The sequence below is a fragment of the Excalfactoria chinensis genome, chromosome 15 (genome assembly GCF_039878825.1).
Source record: "Excalfactoria chinensis isolate bCotChi1 chromosome 15, bCotChi1.hap2, whole genome shotgun sequence".
NCBI classification, from domain to species: domain Eukaryota; kingdom Metazoa; phylum Chordata; class Aves; order Galliformes; family Phasianidae; genus Excalfactoria; species Excalfactoria chinensis.
This window is the reverse complement of record NC_092839.1, coordinates 1,087,251-1,105,962: the sequence shown is the minus strand read 5'-3', so window position 1 is coordinate 1,105,962 and position 18,712 is coordinate 1,087,251. Positions and strand designations below refer to the sequence as shown.

Below are 18,712 nucleotides of genomic sequence, written 5' to 3'. Positions count from 1 at the left end.
CAGCTTCAAATGAACTGCAGGGCAGGGAGCGGGCACGCAGCTGCTACACAGACCTGGTTGGTTGTACACAGTTGCAATGTCCATCTTGAACGTTCCTATGCACGTTCCCAGGAACGGCATCTTCTTTGAGTGGAAAACCTGAAAACAGCAGAAATCCAAGAGATGTCTGCAGCTGGGAAACACACCCAGACATCACCAAGGAGGACAGGGCTGCTAGGAGATAACCATTCCAACACACAGCTCAGGCAGTGGCTGAAAGCCCGTCTGAGTTAGCCCTGGGCCTGCCCCATCCCTGTCCAGCCATTCCTATACAGCCTGTCAACCCACAGCCCTCAGCCAAATTCATGACTTGCAACCAAGGCAGCCTCAGACAAGCCAGACACCTACAGGGGAACAGGGGCAGGCCTGCTTTCCCATAGGGCCTTCTTTTGTCCACCCCAGGCCAGCATCTCTTCCAAAACCTGAGGCACGCTGAGTGCTTGCTGAGCCCATGCTGGCAGAAGGGATGTGCAGCCTTTCACAGCCTTGCACAGAAATCACATGACAAAGGAGATACTGGCTGGGTTTGGACCAGGGGATTTCTGCTTACACTTTCCTACAGGCACAAATTGCCCTTTCTTTGCCTGCAGACCTTGCTTTGCCAACAGCTTCCAGCATCCACACCCAGAAGCAGCAGGCCGTACCAGTTACAGATGAGGGACCAAGAGGAGGACGTACTTACCGAAATTTCTATGAGTCTGTGAAATAAAACTTCCCTTGGCTCATGGAATTCGAACAAAAAGTACTGAAAGGGGAAAGGAAAACAACTGAGCCCTGGGCTCCCAGCAGGACTCCACAGGTGCCTTCTCCTGAGAGCAGCTGCACCCAGAGCACCCCAAGTGCTTGGCCACCAGCACCAACACTGTGCTGATGGAGCCTCTGTCCATAGCACGCACCTCATTGTAGAAGGGACAGTTTGTTGACTTCTGAGTTGCCGTGTGCCTCTTCTCCTCTCCAACTCTGACCACCACAAAGGGGTTAATGTTCACCCCCACCAGCTTCTGTGCTTCGATGATATTAATCCCAACCTGAGGAAACATGGGAGAAAAGCATCAGATCAGCTCTCTGCACGTCCCCAGCTCTGCCCTGAGCTTGTTTGCATACTGATATTGCTGAAATGCTCAGGGCACCACAATGCAGGTCTGGATCTTCAGGGTAGGCAAGAGCACAGCTGCTGAAATCTGCTTCAGCCAACACCAAACTGAAGTGATGCTGAACCTTTGACAAGCAGCTCTGCTCCAACAGGGCTTTGGAGGCCTAGAGGCCATGAAGCCATGGCCTCCATGGGGTGGGCTGCACAGAGCTTTTCCACGAAGCTTCTGTTTGTATCTTCTGTTAATACTTAGAATCCTCATTAATTAGATAGGCAACTCTGAAAGGACTGGAGTGTGGCAGTCTCATTTGCTGTGACTGCTTACATGTCTTAGGACACAGGAAAAATGCTCTCAGGTACAGTACAGCCATTAGGATGAAGAGTCACTGCATCAAGGAAAGGAGGGTTGAAAATTCCACCCCCACAAAAGCTTTCTGTTGAGTGGATAAACTCTAACCCTGAAAAGCAGGGGACTCAAATCCAAAGTCCATGTTTACTGAGAACCAAGGAAGTATCTGAAGCCACATCCAGGCTGTGAGACCCAGCCCTGAAATCTGCATGGCCAAAGCTGGGACAGAACTCCATTTCTGGACTTTGCAGGGATTTCAGGTAAGCCTGTTGTCCAGCTTCCCAGAGTGAGAGCCCCTGCAGCAGCTGTCTGCTCTCAGCCTTGTCCCACAGGTGTCCCCAGGAAACTGGGACAGGTCCTGGTGGGGGTGACAGGCACAAGCCCTGTCCAGGAACTCTCCAAAACTCCTCTCAGGCAACACTTTGCCACCATATGTGGGACTGTTATGCCAATATCCTTCTTCAGTACGCTCACCCTACAGGGGCCCAAAAGAAAATCCTGCCCTGGACTGGTTGCTTGTGGAGATTGAGCTCATGGATGAGGGGATCTCACACCTTGCCTGGGGAAGCTACACAAAGCAAGGTGTCTTTGTGCTAGAGGTCTTGCCAGGGCATATGGCAACTGGAGAATCCCATGTCCACATTAAGGCAGTGAAGGACTGGCTGGAGGGGCAGCTGCAGAGGAACACGCACCCAATGCTGCAGTAAGTACCTGGAAGCTCCGTGGGGTTGGAGTGGCAAACAGGTCCCGTGTGAAGCAAATTCTGGAACGGCTGCACAGAAACACAACCTAGATAAGTTGATCCCTTCATCTACATGGATCTGGGTAAGACTCCACTAAAAGAACTGAAAACCCAGAAAATAACAGCCTCTTGACACAGGAAAGGGCCAACACCCAACAGCACCATTTGGGACCCACGAAGGTTTCTGACATTTTGTGGAAAGGGAATGGCAAGAGATGCAGGATCTCCACAGAATTCACCCCAGGAGCTGGCATCTCCCACCCCAGGGCACACACATAGGGAAGAGCACACCACTGATACCTCTTCACAGGGCTGAAGACAATGCCCGACACCTCCACATCAGACACATCATAGAAGTCCTCTTCCTCCTCTTCCTCTTCCTCTTCAGTCTCCAGGCCCTTTGCCAGCTTCCTGCCCAGTGTCACGGCCCTCCTGTCCAGCTCAACTGCTCTTGGCCCCTCGGCTGCCCTACAATCCCCACATCACATCATCACCCACCCTGGTGAGGGGTTGTGCACTTTCCTGCACCTGAGAGGGCGAATGGATAATCTCAAGTAGAGATACTTACTCCAGCTCCTCAAATCCAGGATTGCAGATGATTAACTCTGAACTGTAAGGAAAAAAAAAAAAAAAAAAAAAAGAGATGTTTTATTGATAAGAACAGTGTTATAGCAATTCCCCAAGGCATTTAAATAACAGTGCCACAGTCACAGTCCTGCTCATCTCTTGGCCATAACATGAACATCCTCCAAGATGATATTTTTCCTCCTCCCACCCCTCACACCCTGTTTCATCTCTAGGCCCTCCAGAAGTGATGCTCTTGGAGCCTGTCATCCTGCCTGCCCAGACACCTACTGGCTGTGGGCACCACTTGTGTGCAGAGTGCCTAGGGCTAATGCGGTTCGAAGCCACACTCCCTGTAGCTTCACAACCACAGAGCCTTGCTCCCATCAGCCAGGAATGCTGTAGAAGCGTCTGAGTCCAAGAGGACTCCTGGGGCGTGGTGGTTGCTCCAGTCAATCACATCTGGTCTTTGTGAAGACAGGGTGTTTTTCTTCCAAGAGCTCTGGTCACTTATTGCTGCTGTAGAGCAGAAATGCATCAGCCTGGAGAGTCGATGGGCTGGGTTGTATCTCAGATGGATCTGGTTGACCCTGACTAAGGCAGCTGTACAAGCCATCTGGAAATGTCTTCCTCCCAGGATTTCAGTACCTGTCTTTCATCTGATAGACAAAGTCTTCTTCAACCCAGGTCCCAGCCGAGCCCTCTGGAGGTTGGTAGCGCAAATCCAACTCAATATAGATCTAGAACCAAAAAATCAAACTGCCTCAGAGCTCAGCAAGCCACAAAGTACCAGTGCAAGTGCCAAGGAAAAGGGAAAGAAAAGTGTGGAATGAGAAAAACAAGCGAGATGCTGGCAGACAGAAGGCAAAGCAGCCATCTCTCAGTGTGAAGGGGATGTAGGAGCTGAGCACAGCACAATCCCTGGCAAAGGCATGTTTCTAGGAGGAGAAATACAACGCTGGGAGGCAGGGATGCAGCTGCTGGGAGAGGCAGTAGAAGGTGGGTGAAAAGAGAAGCTTGGAATAAGGCTGGGAAACAGAAGGCCTGAAACCCTGATAAAGCACTAGGAAGGAAAAAGGGACACAAATGACTCCAGCCCCAGATGTGGCAGCTCTTGAGCTGGAAAGATCAGGACTCAGAGCTTGTTCCCAGAGAGCTCCTCCTTCCCTTAAAGATGTGTCTTTTCCCAGCTGAGCTGAGGGACAAGAAATGAAAACTGTTGTGTTATGTTGGGACTGGGTCATCAGTAAGATTTCCACTGTTAGCACAAGGGAAGAGGCAGCTGAGCAAAGGTTTGGGGCCACAGAGCAGCTCTGACCTTACAGCAGCGTCAGTGCCCCATGTCAGTCCCTGCAAAGCACCACAGACTGCTGAAGGGTCAGCCCTGTCCTGCTCCCTGCAGTGAGCTGCAAGAGGCTGAAACCACCCAGCAGAGCTCGGCTTCCTCATGGGTTTGTGGTCACAGCACTGCGGGGTGACTCAGACTGCCCGTGGGAAGGACAAACAGGGGCGCAGCACCTCTCAGGGCTGCCAGCAGCACTGCCCTGGCACCTAACCCCAGCTGCCTGCTACATCCACTTCCACCTGGGAAGCTCCAGAGGTCTCCCACAAAGCACTTCTGAATGTTTCTGGGGCTTTTCACCCATCGAGATGACTGATGGAGCAGTGCCCATCCCTGGGCTGCCCGGGGAGGACTCACACCAGTGATGCTGTGGTTCCTGTCCACGAGGGCCTCCCGGAGAATCAGGCGCCCAGATGTCATCAGGTGTTGGAGGCTGAGGACGAGGGAGCCAAGGAGTCTGTAACAAAACTGCAGCCTTTAGCAACATTACACACAGCATGCTCTCATCTGCCCCTGGGTTTCTGGAGAAAGAGGGCACAGAGGTTTCTGGCAGCCAGAGAGCACTGACCGCTGTGTGCTCAGCCTGCAGAGAGCAATGCTTCATTAGGAAATAAGCCCAAGAACACAGCAATGTCTGCAGCAAATCAGGTCAAAATCCACCCAGCCCAAATGGGCTCCTCACTGGGGAAGGACCATCCCTGCTCCCTGCAAGTGGTAGCAATAAGCATGGAGAACTGCAGCTCCCGCTCCACCTTGTGTCACCACCGGCCGGAGCCCACTGGTGTTTTGTCCCTCAGCTCCTGCTGGTGGCTGCGTGTGGAGTGAAACAGTCCGACCTCTGCCACCCAGCTCTGCTCTGCTCACCAGCAGCAGCACGGATGGATGCATCAGTCTGGGCTTCTCCCATTGGACTTCTTTGCTCAGCACCATCACATCCCAGTGACGTGCTGTTGTTTATCAGTTTGTCCTGCAGAAGTTCCTATTGACATTTCAGCCAGAGACAACTCCTCTGATCCCTCTCCTCTAAGGAAAGCACCCAGTAAACACTGACATGAAGTTCGCTCACATCTTTTGCTCTGGTTTGTGTCCTGAATGCGCTGTACTTATCAGTTTCCTCCACACCCTCTGGCAGGGATGTGATGGCTTTGAAAATGTTTGCACCATCAGCTGCCCCTATGAAGCCGTTCCTGTTGATTTTCCATCGGTTCTTACAAGTCAGCAGAGCTGGCACCTCCCCTGCAGGCACACTCCTCTGCTCCCTCCCATACTCTTGGGTCTCCTAACCCACTGCTGACCTCGCAGCATTGCCTGGGCCCCTTGGTAGCATTATGTTCTGCCTGATCCTTTAAATGTAAATCGCTGTGTTTTGAAGGTTAAACCCCACTGTCACGGATGTGGGGCACAGTTCCACTGTTCCCAGTTGGGCTGCTGGGGCCCCACTTGGCTTTTGTCCCCTGTGGGGGCTTCTCTGTCCTCTGCACAGCTCTGCACTATGCTGGCACAGCAAAACCACCGCCCTTATTTGGCTCCACATACAAAGCTCTGCTGCCGCAGCAGAACAACCAGCTCCATCCCCCTCATATAACTCATATTCTGCATGCCTTCCTCCCATCAGCTTGCCCAGAAACATTTTCCTCCCCCATATGAAGCCCAGTATGCCAGCACCTGGAGGACCTACCTGTTACTGAACACTTTGCTGCAGTTGTACACTTTGACAGACAGCATCTCCCCCATGCCAAGCTTCCCATAGTGAGGCCAGCGGAAGAGCTGCAAGCAAACAGAGCACAGTGGTCCCCCCAGCTCCCACTGCCCCCACAGTACTGGGAGGCTCTGTGCAGATGCTGGATAGAGCTGAGCTGGCTGCAGTGTGCCTTTTGTCCCTTACTGAGAGTTGTGATGGAACTCAGGTAGCACGGAGACCACCACCAGGCCCTGCCCAGAGCACCCAGGTCCCTGCAGGCCCCCCTGGCTGTAGGAAGCTGTAAGTTTGGCTCCCTGGAAGATGCGTGGCTTCTGCTCAGCTTTTTATCATGCCCTGTAGGCACCCTGAGAACATGGCAAAGCCAGACTCAGACAGGACAAAGAGGTGTTCTGTTACGGCCATTTACAGCTCTCTCCTCCTGATGCGGAGGCTGTCTGATGGACCACAGACACCTTTTCCTGCAGGACCTCCTTTCCCCACCTCCTGGATCCACTCAGCCTGAGCTGGGAGGGCAGCAGCTCCAGCTCACTTCTCCTCCCCACACCTGCAAAGCACTTCCCCACCAGCAGCAGTCAGGACATGCCATTTTTCCAGCCCCTCGTTTTATCTCAGTGTGCACCAACCTTCATCTAAGGGCTTTGCTACTGACAGGGATGCCACACCGTGCCATTCCCAAAGCCCAGTTAGTGGGGGGAGGGGATAGAGGGATTACAGACACAGTAGAAGAATGCAGTGGAGCCCCCGGCCAGCCCTGCATCCTTGGGGAGCCTGCTCAGGATATGGCACCAGCAGAAAACTGGCTCTGCAGTGCTGTGAGGGTCATCCCACGTGCAGAGCTGCCTGCAGGTGACCAAACCTGTGAGCACCGCAACACGTCCTGCAGGGGAAGCTCTGCCAGCCAGGTTGGCTCCTGCACCTGGGGATGGAGGAAGGACGGGGAGGGGAGCGAGCTCTGCGGCACAGCCACAGCTTGGCTGCTGGGGACAGAGCACTGAGCCCACCGACTCAGCATTTTGGGGAGGCCCCATTTTCTGCCTGAGCGGGCAGGCTCTGCAAAAGATGGATTAGATGGTTTGCTTGCACATTACAGACACCAAGGAGCCCCAGGTAACATGGAGAACACTGGACAGGAGACAGGACATCACCATTAGCCCTAGTGACCATTCACCACAGGCACCAGGTGTGGACTGGTGGAGCTGGGCATGGCGAAGAAGGCAGGAAGGCTTCCCGTCATTCCTGAGACGTATCCCCCATCCCCACACCCCACCTGCCTGACCAGACACCAACCAACATGCGCTGCATCCTCACACTCATCCCCATCCCATCCCAGTGCCCACTGCCCCAGTCCTCATGGAGTGGCCACACACTCACCTCCCCAAAGACAGCCTCCGAGCCACAGCGGATCTTCTTTGTCTTCTGGGTGAAGCCTTGGGAAGCAGAGAGGAGGTGTGAGACTCCGCTGGGGCTCTGCCCCACTGCAGGCACAGCAGACACATCCACACCTCCCTGCCTCCCTCCCTGCCCACCTCGGAAGCTGAGCTGCACCTGCCGCTCACCACGGCCCGGCAGGTGGGAGAGCCGCCGGACGCCGACACTGAGCGCCATGGAGCTGAGGGCAGCAGCACAGCCTGCCAGGCTGCACCACCCGCTGTGACTCAGTCCCAACTCACCCGGCCGGTTCGGCGGCCCACTCCCTCCGGGTGCCCCACGGGGACACCTCAGGGCTGGTCTGGGCACGCAGCAGGCCTGCAGGCCGCCTGCCCCAGCCCCGGGCTATGGCTGAGCACAGCTCCCGGCCATGGAGAGCTCAGCGAATTGTGCTGTTCTCGTGCCATGTGGCAGTGCTGGGAATGGGGAGCACAGACCGCACACCAGTCACACCACTGGTACTGTAATGGACTCTGGTGATGGTGTTACCCACACTGCACCCATCTATGAAGGCTGTGTCCTCCCCCATGCCATCCTTCATCTGGATCTGGCTGGCCGTGACGGACTACCTCATGAAGATCCTGACAGAGAGAGGCTACGGCTTCACCACCACAGCCAAGAGAGAAATTGTGCAACATCAAGGAGAAGCTGTGCTGTCGTGCTGGATTTCAAGCAGAAGATGGCCACAGCTGCCTCTAGCTCTTCCCTGGAGAAGAGCTACTAGCTCCCTGATGGTCAACTCATCACCATTGGCAATGAGAGTTACAGGTGCCCCGACGCCCTCTTCCAGCCATCTTTCTTGGATATGGAGTCCTGAGGTATCCATGAAACTACCTTTAACTCAATCATGAAAAGTGATGCAGATATCTGTAAGGACCTGCATGCCAACACAGTGCTGCCTGGTGGTACCACAATGTACCCTGGCATTGCTGACAGGATGCAGAAGGAGATCACAGCCCTGGCACGCAGCACAATGAAATCAAGCTCATTGCCCCACCTGAGCGCAGCTACTCTGTCTGGATTGGAAGCTCTGGCCTCTCTGTCCACCTTCCAGCAGATGTGGATCAGCAAGCAGGAGTATGACGAATCCAGACCCTCCACTGTCCACCGCAAATGCTTCTAAACTGGACTGTTACCAACACCCACACCCTTGCGATGAAACAAAACCCATAAATGCACATAAAACAAGAAGAGATTAGTCGTAGCTGGAGGGCTGCAGGGGTGAAAGCAGGCTGTGGAATGAGACATTCACCACACAAACGTGCTGCTGGTGGGCAAAGCTGGTGCTTGCTCTAAGCAGATCAGATGTCATCAGCTCCCCAGGAAGCACATGTAGCTTTTACCTGCCACCCAGAGCAGCTGCACCGTTTACATTTGTCTGAGGACAGTGCCTGAGCTTTGGCGAGTTAGTGCCAAGCATAGCCTTAGCATGAGCTGCCTGGGTAAAGGAGCACGGCCTGCACCAGGAGGGAGAGCAGTACGGGTACAGCATGGCATGAAGTGGGATTTGGAACAGCACGCAGGGGGCAGACACTGAACAGAAGCAGCTTTCCTTGCCAGGAGGCTGTGCTGAGCTCTCCCTCACCTCAGGCACCAGGCATGCGGTGAGCCTGCATTCCAGCTACACCCAGGTGGCAGGGAAAGTCACCCTATCAGGTCCAGCATCTGCAGTCACCTCAGTCAGCTGAGAAACACGCTTCCAAGCTCCCTTTGTAGCTAGTGAAGACCTACAGGGACCAAGGAAGACCCGTTTTCCTCCTTTGGAACTGACATACATTCAAAACAGAGAAGCAAAAATGTGCTTCTCACAAGGCATCGTGCTGTCTCAGAGCTTATCCTCTGCTGCTGACATGCTCACCTTGCCAAAGAAACCATTCATTGAAACCAAGCACTACACAACGCTGCTGGCATTTCTTTAGCCAAAGCATTGTTCACTGCTGTAAACCTCCTTCAAAGAACACCTTTAAAAAGAAGAAAGGAAGGCACACTCACACACATACATACCAACCCCAGGTTGGGTTGTACACTTAACGGAGTCAGAGAGCTCTGCCTACAGGTTGTAAGCAGCAGAAAGCACAAGCAGAGGATGCTCTCATCCACAGCACAGCTTCTGCCAAGTTGTAGCTCTGAGTTCTCCTTCCTCTTCCATGCCTGTAACACATTTGAGTTTACGCAGCCACTCAACAAGAGAGATCACTTTGTTTCTTTTAAGTGCAAGAAAACTGGGTGCTGCAGGCCAGACAATGGACTAAATAAGGTGAGAGTCCAGCTTTCTCTAGAGAGGGGAAGCTGCTGCGGTAGAGCCCAGAAGAACACAGTCAAAAAACTGTTTGAAGGCAAAACTAACAGGCTGTTTTGTTTCCTTAGTGATCCCAGACCCACTACCCTTCAAATACAAGCTGCATTTTTGAGCCCAGCTCAGGTTGTGGATTCGCACCCAGTTCTGCTGGCATGCAGGTTTGCAACCAATCCACTTCATAGGCTGAATCACCAGGCAGGCTTCCAATTTCTTCTCACAGCTTCCTGGTGTATCCAGTACGATGGACAAATTCTTTCATAATTTCACAGTAAACAAACAGCTCACCTCGCTACAGAACAGGGCTGCAGGATACACATTCAATCTTTGTGATTAACAGGATACAAACTAATGCTGACAGATGCCTTTCTCTGCTCTGCAGCTGCTCACCGTCAACCTAAACTAAATCACCAGGCGAGTGCTGTAGCAAAGATCTTCCATAAACCACATTGCTGAAACAAAGAAAAAGCTCAGAAAGGAAACAAAAGTCACACACAGCTGTAAATCAAAGCAGATTCTTTATTAATGCAACTCAAAGTGATGACAACTTGTAGTGCAAGTTCCTTTGTTTTGAAATGAATTACCTCCAGTCTCAAAGAAATCATGCTTTGCTCTCATCTGTCTACTCACCAAACCATGTAACAACACATGCTTCACACTTCCTCACAGCTCCATAGATAATTACTTCTTCACTTTATACCACTGGGACTTTAGGGAAATCACTCAAAGCATCTTAATTCCAATTACTGGCTTCTGGAAGTCACAAACCTCATTAATCCCCCTGCCCACAAATAAGCAAGGTGCAGCATTCTTAAATTGCAACAATGGCTCCAAGCAAAAAGCCACCGCAGGATTACATTCTGCTAATAGAAAAATGTGATAATAAAAATACAATGATTACAAATTATGGTAACAGAAGCTTAAAAATAAATGTCTACATATAAAAATATACTGACACTTTATGAAGGCACAGCAGGAACTGCCTCAGGCATACAACCAAAAAACTTTGGTACTGTAGCAATCAGAAAGATCGACACAGTGGAATGGTGATACAGGAGGTGTGATGACAAAGGGACGAACACAATGGAAAGGTGTTACAAAGGAAGAAGGAAAGTGCTCATCTGAAGATCTAAGCTGGCAGAGAAAACTCCACCAAGGAGGGATCTCCAACCAGAGATCCTTCCCCAGGGGCAGCCAGCCCACAAATGAGGTTTAAGAGAGGTGCAGCCAGGCTCCAGCCCTTCTGGTCACACAGCTGCACTGTCTTCACCTGTGCTCCCAGGGCTGACCAGGTCCTTTCCACAGGTGCTCAATCAGTGGTTCAAGCCAGGACTCAACAGTTACCATACAGGTACCATCAGTACTGACGGGTCCCCACTCCCAAGGCAGATTGTCAGAAGAAAAGAATTACCAAGGAACATGGTAAGTATCTTTACAATAAATACGTTTGTCCTAGCTAACACAGCGCTGTGTGAGCAGTTCCATGCAGGTGCCCACTCTGACGCTAAGCAGCAGCCAGGTCATGCCAAGTGATGAGGCACGGTATGATGTATCACCACTGCAAGGTGAAAAACCAACAAGGTCTACTTTTCTTTGACAAGAACTGCCAACAGTTTGGGGTGTTTTTGTTTGTTTGTTTGTTTTTTATATTTAGATTTCTTCCAGTTAGGAACAGGAAATATCAAAGATACAGAGTACAAGCAGGTAAGAGAGTTAGTGTGACTGATACAATCTTGAGGCACTGAACACCCCTGAGTACGCAAGGGGAGAACATGAACACAGACAGCTCTCCTCACCCCAGTGATACGTATGGCCGGAGTGAGGCTGCAGTCTACATCTTCTTTATTTCTGGCAGTTTCACTGGTGGCCAGCCCTGCAGTTTATAGTATGACACCAGCTGCTTCGGCACTTCAGCCAGAACCACCTGGGAAAGAGCTTCCCGGGGAGCCTGCAAGGAATAGCAAGAACATATCAAAGGTACTGCGGGGAGAAGAATTGCCACAGCAGTGACAGACTCTCTTCAAGAATTCAGACTGCAAACCCCACCTGACAGGCATGCAAGGCTCCATTCAAGAGCTGCAGGAGCACTTCCAGTCAGTCTTGGTGAGCACTGCTTCTGAAAAATCATGTGTCCCCAGCCCCGCACTGCTCCCACTGGAAGCCCAGACTCACACCACCTTCATCCAGCCCTGATCTGGGTGGGAAGCTGCCCCAGCCACTGGCAATCTACCTTATTTTTGGATTCACTGAGTAAAGGGCATAAACACCTACAAAAGTAGGGAGGAGCAGGGGAATGACACAGGACTGTTTTCAACAGCATGGAAGATTTATCTCAGCTTAAATCACTCATGGAAGAACTCATGGGACTCAACAACAGAGACTGAGACAATATGATCTCATTTCCTTTCCTAAATGCTTGCATCCCAGGAGAGAAAGCTTCTTTACTCCAACTTGGCAATAGCCAAGAGGTATTATCAATGATATAATGAAAAATTCTTTAGGTAAAGCTGCAAGAGTGCTTTGACAAGGCATGCAGTTTTGAACACAGAAGTTTGTCTCAGCTCTTCCTGGGAAGAAGCCAATTAGGAACTTTGCCATACATACATTAGACACATGCCAATTTTTGTTGCTGTAATAACTGCATACCTATTGGGCAGCAGAACCCCCTGAAGTTCAAGACAACTTACATTTCTGAATTGTCGGAAAGGCACGAACTGAACAATGTCTCGTGCAGCTGGCTCTCCTGTTAGGGATTTCAGGACACCATTGTCCCCATCAAGAAACTCCATTGCCTTGAAATCAGCTTCACCAACTCCAACAATAATGATGGACATTGGCAGCTTAGAGGCATTAACAATTGCTTGCCTAGTTTGGTCCAGATCAGTGATCTCTCCATCTGTGATGATCAGCAAGACAAAGTATTGCTGAAAAACATCAGAAAGAACTCAGTTAAGGAGTTCAGCATCAAAGCTCCCATAATTGAAAGCAAAAAGAGCAATGTCTGACTCTAAAAAAGCAAGCAGATTGTGCAGTGAATAAGACAGAAAAAAAAGTTAAAGGGAATAAACCTAAGTTCCTTTTTCTATATGCATACCACCTCCCCCTGTGCACTTCAGATTTCCTCCATGTTAGATGAAAGATAGAGGCTTAAATTGGACCTATAAAGAACAATTATATCAAAGAACAGAAAATACCAGCAATGAACAAAGTAGCACCATATCAGCAAAGCTGCACATAACGCTCACTAATGGATGCTGCTTCATTCACTAGGGTCTCAAAAAAAGGGTACAATTTATTATTAAATATTTGTAACTCCAAAAAGTCAATTTGGATGGGACCCCAAACAGTGATCTGGTGATAACCAGCCCATGGCAGGGATTGGGGCTGGGTGGGCTCTGAGGTCCCTTAAAACCCAATCCGTTCTGTGACTGTTTTTAATTTCAGTAAGTGGTAACTATTAGAAATCTGAACATATGGCAGCAGCAGATGTCTCAACATGGAGACACTCCGGAGGTGACACAAAAGGGAAAGAACACAGGAGCTTTTCTAGAAGGAAAAAAAAAAAATACCCTAAGCCAAAATACTGGCAGGATAAAGCACTTAAAAATCCCTTTCCTTTCCAGAGGTTAAAGTTCAGCACCTGACTCTGCAAACTATCTACAGACTTAAGATGAAAACAAATATATCAGAGACTTAGAATGAAAATTAAACTTCCAATTTTAAAAGCCAGTTAATACAAGTTTACAGCGATTGCACTCACTGCTGCCATCTCCTAAAAAACCTTCATCTGTAAGAAAAAGTAGAAACATTCACAACATATGGATAAAAATACAGAGGTTTCCCCCAAGGGTTTGGATAGCTAAAAAAACAACAAAAAAAACCCAAACCAAATAACACCCTCAAATGTAAGAAGAATATTTCCCTACAACAAGAACCTCATAATCTCCTTAAGTCAAAACCAAAATCCTGATACAGCCAGTCCAGAGGGTGTGTATCAGAGCATGCATCAGAAGTCCTTCTAACTAGGAAGTCAAAATGGAATCAGTTAAATGTATCAGGATTTAAGCTATTCATCCTTACACATAACAAATTAAGTGTGAAGAGATGGAGTTGAATTTTAACAGCAGCCATGGCTATGCAAGCACACAAACAAGACATGCAGTGCAGCTGCAGAAGCAAGCATGGCAATTCTGCAACACAGCATGCTGATCTGCCAGCTCTCCAAATGCTTTGTTAGCATGGCCCTCTGGACATCTTGATTCTCCATGCAAACATGGTGGGACAAACAGCTAAGCTCTCTGACACTTTTCAGTTCTTCTTTGTGAACATTCTTGAGTGCAAAATTGCTTGGAATAAAACATACAGGGCCCCTTTAATGTGCAGGTATTCTCTGTAGGTGATGGAGCCTGGCAAGAAAGGTTAGGGTAACACAGCTGCTGATAAAGTCCAGTCACTCTAAAAGCCAACACAACACCCCTACATACTTCATTGGTAAAGGCTCATATCAGTAACAGCTTATCAAGAGAGTAGGAAGTCTCTGTGGAGGTTGGTAATGGAGGACAAAACTTGAGACCTCGAGGAAGGAGGAAGAAATCACTACACCATTCCACTCTATCTCATCATGAACAGAAAACTAGAAGCATCACCCAGATGCAGATCCAGAGGGAAGGACATGGACTCACAGAAGCAGTTCTTTGTTGTGCAGAGTGTGCAGCAAACCTTGCCACGTGGTTTATAATAGGAGAGAAGTTGGTTGGCCCATAGAGTCGGATCTGAGGAAGGATCTGGCGGTAGGCATCAACTATTCCTTGGATCCCTGCAACACAAGGAAGGCAAGCTGCCTCACAATTTATCCTGTAATTATTTAAAGCTTTACAAAATAGTATGGCAAAGGATAATCATTCACACTGCTGTAAACTCCCAAAGGACAAAACCAACAGCAGATAACAGTGAATGTACGAAGCACAGAGCTGAAACCAGTGGACATCTGCAGAGATGAGATCTCCAGGTTTCTCCCCTGTTTTACATTCTTTATGTTACTCTTAGAGACTCTAACATAACAAAAGTAATGGAAGCTGGGAGTAAACAATCCAGCAAATGCATGCTGGTGATCTTGTCTTTTCTACTCTATCTTAGTTTCTTTTAAATGATCACAGTCTAATTAGCTGAAGTCACAAACCCTCTGGAACAGTCAATTGCTTATTTTCATCATGTGCAAGATGGACAACAGCTCCTGGATTTAAATGTTTTTTTACCAGAGAAACAAGCCCTTAAGGTTCCCCCCATGCAAGAATTTTCTCTCACATTAACTAATCAGAATTTTAGTAGTCTGATTTTTGATGGCTTCAATTCTTGCATGGCTCCATTTAAATTACTGGCTTATAGTGATGCATTTTTATTTGCCATTGCCCACCATACAGATTTCAGTGCTTTATTTCTCAAAACGACTGCAGCAAGTACAGTCACAGAGCAATGACACAGACTGCAGTGAGACGGGCAGTGTGGAACTGAGCAGGAAAATGCTTCCATTTCAACACTGATTCTCAGATTCCCTTTTTTCTTGGCCTTAGACTAGATAGAAAACATAAGGAAAATTCTTTATTCAAGGACAATTCCACATCGCTGCTTGCTGAGAGAGCCCTTAGAAGTTCCTATTCTTGTTTACAGACAAGCCACTAAAAACAGCTGAAATAACTACCACAGAAGAATGGGGCTTTGGGGAAAAGAAACACTTGAGACAATCCCTTAAAAATAACAGAACACTGATTATACTGAAGTAGTTGCCACTGTCACAAACAGCTTTAGCACATGGTAGCTTTGGAGCTGTGACTAACACAGACACGCTGCCACCTGCAACGTAACAAGAAATAATCAAGTTGCAGCAACAAAAACTTCAGCAGGCTAACAGAATCACAGGTTGGCTGAGCTTCAAAGGAACACTGAAGAACACCTCATGCAAAACCCCTTCTCTAACAAGGCCACCTACAGCCAGTAGCCCAGGCCCACACCCATGACTTCTGAAGGTCTGCAAGGAGGAAGACTCCTCAACCTTTCTGGGCAACCTGCATCAGTGCTCTATCAGCTGCACAGTACAGAGGTGCTTCCTGATGTTTAGAACCCCACATGTCCCAGCTCTCTCCATCTCCAACAATCAAACTTCACCCCAGAAGCTTCACTGAGCTTATACAGACCACACAGAAGTCTGCATCAACAGATTTTCCCATTCAGGTGACAGTACACATAGTTTGCTGGATGTCTTCACAGTGCATCTGTTGTTTGGTGCTTCGCTGTTCTTTTATTTACCAGTTATGAAAGGAACGTACACTTCAAACATCAGTCCCTCTCAGTGAAATATTAATAAAGAGGTGTCCTCACCTTGACAATAAGGGTTGTTGGGATTGAAGTTCAAAGCAAACTCATGAGACACCTAGAAACGGCGATGTTACAACCAGTTAGAGAATGCAGACATTAACAGAGCAACTGCACAGCGCTGTGAAGGCCTTACCTGCCAGCTAGGAGGAACCTGAGCTCCAAACCCAAATGCAGGAAACAGCTTGTCCCTTGGGAAAAAGGACAACAAGAAGAAATGAGAAAGAGAAATCCTGTAATATTTTACTAATTCTGTTTTATTCCCAGGAACAGTTGTAGACCAAGGTTCAATTCCTGCCACCAGAGACAGGCACACAACCTAGTTTTCCCATGGTCAATAAACAGTTACACAAGGATTTCAGGCATGGGACTGACAGTTTTACAACTAGGAATGCAGCATCCTGCACAACTCCCAGGAGATTTCAGAGTACCAACAGAAAAGCCAATCCAGTCACAGCTTGGCTGAAGTACAGAGCAGGCAAACATGTTCCCACTGAGTCTAACAGGAGAGTCATGTTTGAAAAGCACTGTTACCAAGAAAGGATTACAACCAGCTAAAGCAGCATTACAGAGTAACCCAGGGCCATAAAGGTGCAGATCTGGAAGGACAAATAAAGCAAACATGCTTTATTAAAAAGGACTGTGATTGCCTTTCTTGGCAATACCAGAAGCAGAAAGAAGCAGCAGCAGTTCCTGAAGGGATTCTCCAAGGAAAGGCAGCAGTACCTTAGTCATCCAAATACTACAGCTCCAGAACGAGCCTTGACTAACGACCTACTGTGAAACATTTTTTATGAGGGGCCTAGAACAGTTAAGAGCCTCTTACATACGTGTCATAATCCTGGACTACACTTCCCACACTCCAAATGGCAATCAAGTACTCATTTATCCCATCCGGGCTGATGTAGTGAAGAGAATCTGGTGACTTGGGATCACCATTGGAGCCAGTGAAGTCTATGCCCACCTAATCAATTTGGAGGATGATAACAGCAGGTCAATGAAACGGCATCATAAGCAAATGAGAAGTATCAAAACCAACCAGAAACAGAGGGATAAGAACAACCCCACACTGCTCCTTCCCTGCCAGGCACAAAGATGACTAAACAGAGGCAGGCAAACAAGCCTGCACATCTTCTCCCACCAGGGCACGTGCACATCTAAGGAGCAGCAGTCCTTTCCACTAAGACTGGGAATTGATTTCTCAAAACAAACTTGAAAAATCCAAGATCCATTAAATTTGCTACTTGATATCAAAAAGCAAGTTATAAAATCAATTCTTTTTGGCAGCGTTCGTTACTCCTTACGAAAACACATACTGCAAATTAAAAGTACTAACCACAACTTCATTGCCTTGTTCTATCATCTACCAAGACGTGAAGTGGGAAAACAACTCACTGTAAAATTAATCTGGCAGCCTCCCATTACATAGTCCAGGAATGAATAGTCTGTTTCAATCTAGAGGAATAGACAGACAGTGTTATGCCTCCTTCCCATAAGGACAGATTTCATCGTTATCAGAAAACAGAAAAAAAGACAAACAACAACCATCTTCCTACCTTGCAGGACTTGATGCTAATAATGCCTGAGTTTTTGTAGCTCTTTTTCTTTTGTTTCTTCTCAGGATTAATGCATTCAAACTCCACCTACAAAAAAGAAAGCACACAATAAGCAAATTATAGAACATCTGCATCTGCAGCACTGCGAATTACTGAAATAGAACGGTGTGATAGATCACAATTTCAGAGTGTTATGAAACTTCATTGTAAAAGTGTTTGTGACTACTGTGGCTGCTATTTGACGAGTTCAATTAATGCTTTTGCTGCCATCACTGGGCAAAGCACATGAGATTGTATTTCAAAGAAGTCCCTCCCTGTCACACCCTGCCTCTTGCTCTCTGCAGAACCACTGAACACTTAACAGAGGGCAAAGAAGGTTGTCACAAATACAAACATTTCTCTTAGCATAACTACATTCTTTTTCAGTTAAGGGCAAGAATTGAACTCAGCAGCCAAGGAGGCAAAGTGAAAAGGGGGAGGGAGGGAGCCCACAAAGCCCTAGGTCTCCGGTTCTCGGTGGCAGTGGGATCAGCATTCTGATATCACTGTTTTGTTTCACCTAACAGTAGTTCTGATTTCACATGGGATAGGGAAGAAGACAAGAAACAAGCTTTAGGATTACAAATACAGAAATCAAACTGGCTGGTGACTGGATGCACCCCCAGGCTACGTCCTGCTCATTGATTCATCAGTCTGAATTCAGATGAGACCTCTCCATGAAAATGAGCATACAGGCTTCTGCTGTAGAAAACAGAGAAAATGGCACCAGTAGCAAATGATTCAAACTACTCTGAAATGAGTGCCCAAGATAAAGCAAAAAGAGAGACTGTTGGAAGCACCATTCTTTACACATCAAGAAAGCTACCAAGAAAGGCAACCAGAACACTGGAGAGGGCAACCAGCTCAGGCACACACGTTACCTGAGACAAGTTCTACCCTCTGGACTGTTCTGCTGAAGCTCTTTTTGAAGCTCTTTTGCTTCCACTTGATTCAGGAGAGGCAAAAGCATGCAGAATGGCTTGCATGAAAAAGAACATGGCAAGCAGACAACAGGCTGAAGAATGTCTGTAGGAGCAGGAAGGGTAACAGCACCCAAGAAAAACAGCAGCATCCTCCCCATGCCAGGTTTTATTTTTCCCAGATAATGGCTTAGTAATACAGGGACAGATACAGAAAAAAATGACTTTTGGAAGCAACAACTGAAAATCCCTCAGAGACTTGTATTAAAAAGG

The 18,712-nt window shown here is 48.3% G+C and overlaps 2 protein-coding genes and 1 pseudogene across 5 annotated transcripts in view; 1 reads left to right on the top strand and 2 right to left on the bottom strand.

Annotated features, from left to right (window-relative positions):
- LOC140259181 (fer-1-like protein 4) overlaps nt 1–7,436 on the bottom strand; it is a 30,573-nt gene extending 23,137 nt beyond the window's left edge. The window contains exons 1-11 of the mRNA XM_072350250.1: nt 7,358–7,436; nt 7,203–7,258; nt 5,808–5,896; nt 4,487–4,586; nt 3,436–3,527; nt 2,792–2,833; nt 2,524–2,691; nt 2,193–2,253; nt 936–1,067; nt 722–784; nt 54–138 (exon numbers count right to left, since the gene is read on the bottom strand). Coding sequence (XP_072206351.1) covers nt 54–138; nt 722–784; nt 936–1,067; nt 2,193–2,253; nt 2,524–2,691; nt 2,792–2,833; nt 3,436–3,527; nt 4,487–4,586; nt 5,808–5,896; nt 7,203–7,258; nt 7,358–7,436 — 967 coding nt within the window. The remainder of the gene's footprint in view (nt 1–53; nt 139–721; nt 785–935; nt 1,068–2,192; nt 2,254–2,523; nt 2,692–2,791; nt 2,834–3,435; nt 3,528–4,486; nt 4,587–5,807; nt 5,897–7,202; nt 7,259–7,357) is intronic.
- A 193-nt stretch (nt 7,437–7,629) lies between these two features.
- LOC140259342 (actin, cytoplasmic 2-like) lies at nt 7,630–8,438 on the top strand (annotated as a pseudogene).
- Nucleotides 8,439–10,054: 1,616 nt separating this feature from the next.
- Nucleotides 10,055–18,712, bottom strand: part of CPNE1 (copine 1) — a 42,378-nt gene continuing 33,720 nt past the window's right edge. For all 4 annotated transcript variants that reach the window (XM_072350595.1, XM_072350599.1, XM_072350596.1 and 1 more), the window contains 8 exons: nt 17,481–17,567; nt 17,320–17,379; nt 16,755–16,888; nt 16,061–16,115; nt 15,931–15,982; nt 14,238–14,371; nt 12,243–12,479; nt 10,055–11,503 (listed from right to left, as the gene is read on the bottom strand). In XM_072350595.1, the coding sequence (XP_072206696.1) occupies nt 11,387–11,503; nt 12,243–12,479; nt 14,238–14,371; nt 15,931–15,982; nt 16,061–16,115; nt 16,755–16,888; nt 17,320–17,379; nt 17,481–17,567 (876 nt within the window). In that variant the 3' untranslated portion in view covers nt 10,055–11,386. The remainder of the gene's footprint in view (nt 11,504–12,242; nt 12,480–14,237; nt 14,372–15,930; nt 15,983–16,060; nt 16,116–16,754; nt 16,889–17,319; nt 17,380–17,480; nt 17,568–18,712) is intronic.